Source organism: Nomia melanderi, chromosome 6, assembly GCF_051020985.1.
Source record: "Nomia melanderi isolate GNS246 chromosome 6, iyNomMela1, whole genome shotgun sequence".
Classification (NCBI taxonomy): Eukaryota; Metazoa; Arthropoda; class Insecta; order Hymenoptera; family Halictidae; genus Nomia; species Nomia melanderi.
This window is the reverse complement of record NC_135004.1, coordinates 5,599,848-5,609,898: the sequence shown is the minus strand read 5'-3', so window position 1 is coordinate 5,609,898 and position 10,051 is coordinate 5,599,848. Positions and strand designations below refer to the sequence as shown.

At 39.2% G+C, this 10,051-nt stretch overlaps 1 protein-coding gene across 1 annotated transcript; it reads left to right on the top strand.

Annotated features, from left to right (window-relative positions):
- Nucleotides 1-1,927: 1,927 nt before the first annotated feature.
- LOC116427809 (protein mesh) lies at nt 1,928-4,201 on the top strand. The gene is made up of 5 exons (XM_031978588.2): nt 1,928-2,322; nt 2,867-3,108; nt 3,187-3,374; nt 3,448-3,763; nt 3,896-4,201. Exons 1-5 carry the CDS (start codon nt 2,007-2,009, stop codon nt 4,043-4,045), a joined length of 1,212 nt encoding a protein of 403 aa, XP_031834448.2. The 5' UTR covers nt 1,928-2,006; the 3' UTR covers nt 4,046-4,201.
- Nucleotides 4,202-10,051: the final 5,850 nt, after the last annotated feature.

Genomic DNA, 10,051 nt, shown 5'->3' with positions numbered 1-10,051 from the left:
TCCCCCAGCCCGACCACCGGTTTGTTTTGACGCTCGGTGACAATTCGAGACAAATCCATTAAACTATTGCCGGCTTTTGTGTTCCAGATAGGTCCCATTACATTATCAGTGTAAAGTAGAGGCGGCGGTCGCTTCGGAGCGTCGTAGAACAGCAACTAGCCGGCCCAGCTGTTCGCGTCCAATTAGCCTCACTTGATAAGCTCAACAATACCGGCATTATTACAGAACAACCGAGCGTTTATACGTGCTCCGTAGCGGCGTTACATTTTGACGTTTCCATTAGCCGTCTTCCAGCCCCTCTCCTTTTCTTTCTCCATCCCCGTTTTCTCTCTTTATCAACCCCTCGCCGACAATTTCGCTGACGACAATATCGGTTCCTCGATGTTTAAGCCAATTTTTTAATTATTACATAATAAGTAGCTTCATGAGTTAGGACAATACATCATAGAACCACCTGTTACAAAATTTTCTTCCAATCCTTTCTTCAGATAAGCATAAAAAATTAGTAATGTTTTGACTTACGTGAATAAAATATTTATTTATCGGTATTCATTTCTAATCCATCGTTTATTATATACTATTTAAACTGAGAAGAACAAGAATATTAATCGAACCAAGAATATCATGATCAATCCCTAAACCCTAAGTTAATCTTTCTCTAAAACTGAAGGTCCGAGAATAAAAACAAAGAAAAGTTCATCTTTTTTCTAAACTGCCATGCAACCTTTGTCGAATTATTTTCGTCTGACAGAATCGCACCGTTCGCAGTTACTTCGATCTTACAGCGGATCTTCGAATTCAATTTTTATTTCTCTCTCTCTCTCTCTCTCTCTCTCTCTCTCTCTCTCTCTCTCTCTCTCTCTCTCTCTCTCTCTCTCTCTCTCTCTCTCTCTCTCTCTCTCTCTCTCTCTCTCACACTCCTTCTTTCTCGCTGGACCGCTTTAAAAAGTCTATTCGAAAGAATGACAATATCCTGTCAATGCAGACTATTCCGCAGCGATCAGATTGACGCGGCCCGCATCTGAATTGCAGATGCGTATCGGGGAAATTGTACGAGCGAGACGCGAGACGTCGAAATATCCAGGAATACATTATGTCGAATGCGCGCCGTAAGCCTGCATTATTACCCCTCAAATTTCGCTTCTAAAATACTCAACCCCCCTCTGCCCCACCGTCCGCCCATGTAGCGCGTTCCCCTGCCCACCTTAGTGAAATATTCATACGTCTTATCGCGAACTCACGACAGTAAAACGGAAGTCCCTGGAATGCACTATTAAAACTCGCAATTGCATTCCCGTTTTCGAACTAGAATATTCAGAGCTTAACCGTCAGAGTCGATTCCTTCCTCGAACTTGCTCGACCTAGGGTATAGCTAGAGCGCCGATTATCAGTATCAGTTGCTACGATATAACGTAGATCTTCTGCGGATAATCCTATTCGGTCTTACGTTTCTCAATGAGCCGGGGAATACTCCTGGAGGTAGTTACATGACATGGCAGTTTTATTTCAAATTCGATTTACAGTAAACTCTGGTAATTCGTATACAATCAAATAAGTGGATAAGTAAAAACAGGACGTTCCAAAAATACAATAAACAATTTACTTAAATCGAAACTTTTTCAATTGTTAATTTTAGTTACAAGGGACACATGTAACATTTATGTCTTTCGAAACATCATCGTCGAAGCTCCCTACAAAAATATACTGCGCCTATTGCTTCTGTAATTAATAACGCTAATTAGAACAAAACCACGAACATACAGTAATCGTGCGTCGTGTTATACTAATTGGAAAAGGTAGAATATATGTAGTACATAATCATTTCATTTATTTCATTCGTCTCAGTTGTTACAGTACCTTGTCCACCTGCAGAAAGAAAAAAAACCCGTGTTATCGTGATATAACTGATACCGGTCCCGTTAAGAGGACTTCGCTGCCTAAAGCGAGGCTCAGTGTATTTAGACGTACTAGACGAATAGGTTCATCTATTCTGGGACTTATTAAAAATGCGAAACGAACTTTGCTTTGACCGCGTTCACGGTTTTGCAAAGTCGATCCTTCTCGGATGCCTTTTACTGTCGTTGGCGAGTCGGACCTCGGCCCAGGAGGAGGAGACTTTCGAAAATGCGTTCAGATTGGATGGAGCCGAATGTGTTGATTCGAATATTGCAGATGCATCGGTGAAGAAGGCACCGGAAGAGTTAGAGGACCTAACCGACGATGAAAACGTTTTTGGGGAGATGGACGAATGGAAAAGGGATGAAATTCCGTTGAACGTCGACGTCGTTTCGGAACCGGAGGACGAAATCATGTATTCTGAAGGTATTTCCGGTAGAGCGAGCGGAGAAAAAAGCAAAAAGTATGTAAGATATGATGAGTCTTTCGATATCGATGTACGTGATCACTATCTTTTACGCTTTGTTTCATCATTCAAAATTTCGAGGTTAATTCTCTCAGGACTAATTCACCCGAATTTTTGTTTCTTTCTTTTTTATCGTTAGAACAGGCATATGTTTTTTTTCGAACCTGTATTTTTGGCATATGTACCATGTAGAATCGTTATTTACTATATTTCTGCACTAACGAATCCGATCTTATCTACTTTATCAGTCTACTGCACGAACGTAAATCACAAATGAATCATTGGACCATCAGTACTTACGTAATGATAACATATATGTTCATTATTATTGCTTTATTTTAAGTTCTCGACTCTAAAAATATGGAAAACGTGATACATACTTATATCTTCGATGTTTACCATGTTTAACTAATATTTGAATTGAAACTTGAAATGTTATGCGATATTCGATATCCATATTGTAGTGAATCATAAATATTTTATATTTTTAACAAATTACCGCAGATTCGGAGTCACCGAAAGCGAACAGGTACGCGCCCTGTCCATCAGATTCAATTTCTGGTTATCACTTAACTGAAGCGCGATTGAACGAAATCCGTTCGCAGTTTATGTACTGGTATTTTGATAAAGGTGGCGACAACAATCTAGGCGATTATCAAAAACAAATTCAATCGTCAACACCTCAGATACGCAAGAATTTCAATTTCCAGCTGCCCTTCTTCGGGTTTAAATTCAATTACACCAAAGTACGAAGACGATGGATCTTCTATACTCTATACTAATCTTGAAGGAAAAAAGCAATAAAGAATCATTTCACCTTCTAGGTATCTCTGAATGGTTACTTAGAGTTCAGCGATCCCCCCGAGCACTACATTTACCCCCTAGTATTCCCCGTGAAAAATTGGCCGAAAGTGAATGATCCCAGTTTTATAGGAATATTCTTCAGCAAATGCCGAATAGGAAACATAAGAAGGAGTGATGTAGACCAAAGACTGCCGGGTGTCTACTTTAGGTATATGAAGCTTCACTTCGTGAGTAGACAGTGAACATTTGCGTGAACAGCACCATACACTGAAACGTTTCAGACTCGAGACAAATCTACAAACGAGGAAAGACCAGTTCGGTGTCGAGCTGCGGGAGCGTTTAAAATGGGACATCCGCGAGGGGATAATTGGTTCTGAGTCGTTCGAACCGAAACACGCTATTATAGTCACGTGGAAGAACGTATCATTCGCCGGTGGTATCGATAAATCCCTTTACAAGACGAACAGTTTCCAGATGGTTTTGGCCACAGACGAAGTGTCCACTTACGCCATTTTCAATTACTTGAATATTCAGTGGACCAGTCACACAGAGGCTGGCGGCGATGTTGTTGATGGTGAGGGCGGTGTACCTGCTTTCGTAAGTTGCAAATGTTACTGTTTATTTTTTAGAAACATGGTTAAGATTGTTGCTTATGATCGTGTACAACTAAGGATGTAGATTTGGTAACAGTACTTTATTATACATTGAAATCATTTTCCTCTGTATTAGATTGGTTTCAACGCTGGCAATGGCACCCGAAGCTACGAATACAACCCCTACTCTCAAAGGCCGGCTATACACGGCTTAACAGGCACAGGTTGGGTAAATGGTTTCCCAGGGCGTCATATGTTCAAGATAGACGGGAAGTTCATATTTTGATATCGATATAATTCGAACTTCGAATAAAGAACACAAAAAAGGGAATGACAGGGACACCGGGAATATTCATGTGTAACACCTGTAGCAAACTTGCCATTATTGAAATAATATTAATTATATAGTTCATTATCAAGTAAATAGTCGTCTAATGTTCTACCAGTTCAAGTAAAGTGTAAACGTTGTTATAGTAAAATAAGGTAAAACCTTACGTGTTTCGTCTTCCTGCAGGAAATGTCGCCGAAGAAATTCTCATTAGCAACGTGTTAATCTTCGTTCACCTGACGGAGCCCGTAACGCGGGATCTCTGCTCATTTATAATCGACGAAACGTGATCGATAATTCTAGACAGTCGCGTTTCCTGGTTCGTGCCGTCTAAATCCGCAACAGGGGCGATAAAGAAAATATGTCCATGGCCTCGTCTACGTTGTCCACCCACGCATACGCGACATCCTTTCTCGATACGGAAGCTATCACTCATCCTGCAGAATTCGTTATCGCTCCTCCATGCGAATCTTTCTGCCCTCCCTCCGCCTCTCCCTTTTTTACAGACTCGCCCTCCGATGTTCACGTGCTCTCCCTTTTCCTCTTGCCACGCTCATTAGCGAACTGCAGACTTCATATTGCATTCGCATTTATGTATGAACGTCTAAAACACAAAGTAATAATGTGCAATATTTATTAGAGTTCAACCCCCATTCGTTAAAACAGAATTATATAATTATGAATTAGGATTGCTTTCGTCGTTATTTATGAACTTTAGGCTCAAATTATTCTGATTTTACGGTGTAAATACTTTCTTCCCCGATCTTGCCATGAACTAAGACGATTGGATCAAATAAATGTCGATGTGTTTCACCGTGAGTTAAGTGTGACTTAAGTGTTAAGTATCTACGTATTGAAATTGTTATACACGTATTTAAATAGAATTCGATGGAAATTTTGATGACATAGAATTATTGATGATATTCATTGCACAAATTAGCTGCGTCGATTAAGAGGACCGCTATATGCTTAAAACCTGTTAAAAACTGTTCTACTCTGCTGCACCTCATTACGAATGCGTGCGGACAAGTTTCATTCATTTAAATAACAAAGACGCCCCGAACTTCAGCACGACAGTAGAAGAACGAAACATCTCGTCGAACGTTCGTATCCATCGACTAAACCGATCTCCAAACACGAGCTCCCTGACTGAGCGCGTAAGCCGGCTCTAATCGTGCTCTCTTATTGCACCCTATCCCCTGCTCTCCTTCTCTTTCCATTCCCCTGCCATTGTCTTCCTCTCTCTTTCTCTCGAATATATAGGGTGACAGGAAAATTTGTGACTAAACTTCGGCAGCATATTCTGTTTCTTCTGAGAATGAAGTAAGATCATTTGAATACCTGTCCCAAAGTCTTCGTTTTTCAAAGTGTAAACATCCCTTGTTTGCATTAAGATTTGAATATTTCATGATACGAACAGTTGACTCTGTAATTACGAGCGGTTATCATCTTCTTTCTGTCGGAACTCGATAATTATATTGCAACGGCTTATGCAAGTGGACATTTTTATGGGTAATCTCGATGAAAATTACGCAAATTATAACTCCATTCATGAATCATTTCAGTGAGTGGGAAATAAAGTGGATTAGAATCTCGTATAACATAATTTTATGAATATTTATATGTGCTATAAACGCAATAACTTCCGTAGTCTATCAATAATACAGTAATATGGTAATATAGCAGCCCCTCAGTAATATATAGTATGACCTCGAATATCCGTAGCCCTTTGAGAACTAGCGTCCTCCTAGTGCCCACGTCAAATTCCAGAATCGAAAGTTGCAACCGAAGAATTTAACTGCATAAGCATTAAAAGACCAGTGAATTTTCTTATTAGAAATCCTACTATTTAAAAGTTCAACATCCACTTTACTTTTTCATAAAGAAAGATTTCTAACGCCTCCAAAAATTTCCAGTCATACATACAGTACATATCAGTATGAACTTGCAAAAAATATCCTCGTTAACTCGCGATAATTTTACTCTGGAATGAACACGTATTCTATTACGCACAAAAAAAGCTCCGACACGGCCTAAAGCATGAAGGGTCTCTTGTCTGTTTTGTTTATAGCTTCGAACGCTTACGTGTAACCGCACGAATACCAAATTAGAATCGAAAATGGGACGAGGACAGATACAAACTGAGCAATTAGACTTTCATTGCTACCACAGCTTTCCTCGTGTGCAACACAGAGTACCTTTGCCAAAGCTTTCAGCCAACATTCTCCTGTCACCCTGTATACGTCGGACTGCGTGTTCACCGCAAGCGAATGCGTGTATCCCTCGTTATCGTCTTACACACGCACGCTCGTGTAGTACGAGGCGTAGTACTACGCGTCATCCCCTCGCCCCTCCGACGCCGCGAATCGGACAGTCCGTGCCTACTTGATTCGCTCCTCCGACAACCCCCTGTCCATCCCCTCCAGCGAACAGCTTGTTTTATAGCGTCACGTGGTGCGGCTGTGACGTCACGCGGTCACTAACCATATTATGTCCACGGCACTGACCTTACCCCGCTACTCTCTCTCGCTCTCTCTTTCCCTCTCTCTGTTCCTCTCTTCTCTTCCCTCTTTTTCTCTTGACATCTCTCTGTTCTTGCTTTTCACCACTTTTATTTCTCCCTTTGAGATTAACCTCTTCTCTTTTGATTTCAGTGATTCTGCACCGGATTTTTATGGTTTCTGCTCTCGATCCGTATTCTTTAACCTTTTCGGATTTATTGTTTGCACGTAGCTTTTCTGAAAGGATTATCATTGTTTTTTCTTTGGCCAAAGGATTTTTGGTATTTTTTATCGTTGAACTGTTTTGGTCAATGATGTAGGAGCAGATATATTTAATTTTCTTCGATTCCTCTGATTAAACAGATGATTCCTGTATGCTTTTTATGGGTTATTTTAGAGAATCTTGAGTTGAATGGAAATTTTGCTTTCTTTTTAGAATAGTTTCGTCATGTTTCGAATAATCTTGTTAGTTTCTGTTAAATACTTATATAATCTTTCTTGAGTACTTCAAGGTTTCCCCATTTAAGAATTATTTTTTTATTATCACGTCTCATCATTGTTGTCGATATCGCTTTCGACAGTTCCTTCAAGCCTCCCATATTCTCCCCTATTCCCATCGTCCCACGTATATCCCGATCTTTGTCCATCCCATATTTTCTGGATTTTTCAGGTAACCGCCGATTGCGCGTGCAGAGCCCGTTTTGGTTTTCGAAACGGTATACGCGTTAACCGTTACACGCTACTAATTGGATAATAATTGCAGCGATGTCTGGTAATGGAATAGCGCGATGGATAATCGGCGAACGTACTCGACGGCTAGCGTCGCTAGTGCACGTTCGAGTGATTCAAGGTTTTATTGCGGAGCCGCGATAATCATTCAGATTACCCGATGCGACGGCCACGCGTTCGCGGATTCACGTCTGTGAACAGTGAATGATAGGGTAGTTAAATCTTAAAGAGTGGCGCGAGCATAAATCTACACCTGTCTTCCAGCACAATACGGCACCGCCGTAAAATAGTTATTTTCCCCGTTTCATTATTACAACATAATTAAATACCGGAGCAGGACAGCTGGATGAAACTAGAACATCAATCTGATAATTACCTCCACGAAATAATCGAGAACACTCATAAACGTTTGTTAATTATGAGATAAATGAAACTGTTCCAATTTGAAATTGTTATTCGGGAAATAAATATTTCCTCATATATTCAACTTGGCTTATTGAATTCATTAATCTTATTCGTCGGACATTATCTCTGGATAGTGAGTATAGTAATGTTTCTATTAAGTGTCGGAGATTGTACTTCATTATGGAATTGCGAATTTCATGTATCTATAATATATGCAATTTAGTAAAGTTTAGAAACGGATTTATGTATTGTTCATCATTAAGTTTGTTACGAGTGTAAATTATTAAGGTACATAAATCACAGTTTCTATAATTTTGTATTGAAACTTAATTAGAATGGATAATTCAACAAGGTTCGATTTCCTGTTGTTTTTTTTCTTTAAAAGCGTGAATTTGCATAAATGCCCATATCCCATTTTCTAGTTATTATACGATCATCGCCTCAATAATAATATCTTATCACATATCAAATTAATGCTAATCTGAAATTGAAATTCCTTAAGATTTAATTAAATTTCCCTATCAATTTTAATCAACGATCGATGATTCTTCCACAATAACCAGCATCGCTGCAAGAATATGCGCAGCGAGAAAAATCTCCCGGAGTTATACAATTAATTCTATAATGCATGCTTCTCATAAAACTTTCTAATACCCGGCTTCCGTTTTCCGAGCACCGTGCACGATAAGCGTTGCGCAATACTAATTGGATAATAACGGTGATGCTGCTAATGAGATGAACAGTAGCGAGCGAGTCGGGCATAACCTTCGAGACACCGATATGACAATTACACTTGACCCGTCTAATTTTCTAATTAACGAAGACCACGGATAAATATCCAAATTTATTTTTGTACAGAACGATTTTATTCAAGCGTGCAACAGTTCGACAGCAATTTTGAAAGGATATTTTTTAAAAAAGTATAAAGCTAAACCGTTGCCTTATAATACCGAGTGTACCTCATAATGAAGGTTTGCCATTTAACCTGAAAACAAAAAATAAAATACACTTTTCTATAATCGAAATAAAAAAGAATTTTTCTATTATATAATTATAAAAATAATATCAACTACAAAATAACTTTAATCAGTATATCTACGGAGAAAATTATAAGACAGTGACTTAATATGCAAATCTGTAGTCCATTCGTAGCACTCTTTTTCATCCCCTAATTATAGGCAAAGTAATATTCCTCTACCACATATTCTAACTGCCAAATACATCTCTCCAGAATCTGAAATTTTTAAACTCTTTTTACAAGCTTCAAAGATTAAGAAATTCCGAAATATAAATCTATAGAGCATGGCTGCGAGGAAAATCATACGACAAGGGGTTAGCTATTAGACAGACGAAAGTCCGTGGGACGGGAACGAAGACGAAGGAGAGACTACGCGTCTCGTAGAGCGCTATCTGTTCCCGGCTTATGGAGTTTTCTTCGGGGATCGCGAACCGTACTTCAAAGGCGTCCTCACGGGGAAGGATTAAAGTACCATTAGGCTCATTAAACTGTATTTAATGCTGGGTTCCGCGGAAAAGGCAGAGTAATCCTAATTGAAGCTGCCCCTCTAACCCCTCACCCTCCTCTTTCGGGAGTAACGTTTATTCAATCGACGAACGAAAATAATTACGGAAACCTTTAATCGTTTTTCTCGCCCCTTACAAGACCGAGGAATTATTACCGATCTCGACCGAGTGTCCCGTCCAAATGAGATAATAACACGGATAGGGGAAAAATGGCGACGTAGGTCGATCTTTGACGTAATGTACAGGCTGCTTCGATAATCGAAATTCAACCAGAAAAAATAGATTACCTTATTTAAAGACGAATGAAGGACGTTAAATATAGTTTCATAATTTTATAATTTTATATTTATTTATATTAAAATATATATGTTGCAAAATATTGAGTTAAAAAGTTTGTCAAGGACACGTGTATATTTGAGTATATTTTGGGTTTCTTGTGTATGCTAGACTGTTATTTGTAAATTGAATATTTAGCGTACATTTGGTAGTTAAAAACAGTTAAAGGATCGATTAATAAAGGTAAGTATTATTGTACTAGATTTTTCTTTGTGAAAAGTTTCGTTACTCGGGTCATTCGTCGAGACGTTAAAAAGTAGCAGAAACTGTTTTGTCTTCGTTGTCATTGGCTACTTGCTCGTTGTAGCCTTGTAGCGCAAGACAAAGGAGATATATCAGGTTACATCTTACTCGGAGAAGTTCTTTGGCCCAACGCTGACTCTCCGTGCACGTGCTAAAACCTTTGTCTTAATAGGAATTTAGCGGCGGAAAATAATTATAGGTACCGTTGATTGTTTTTCCCATTCCG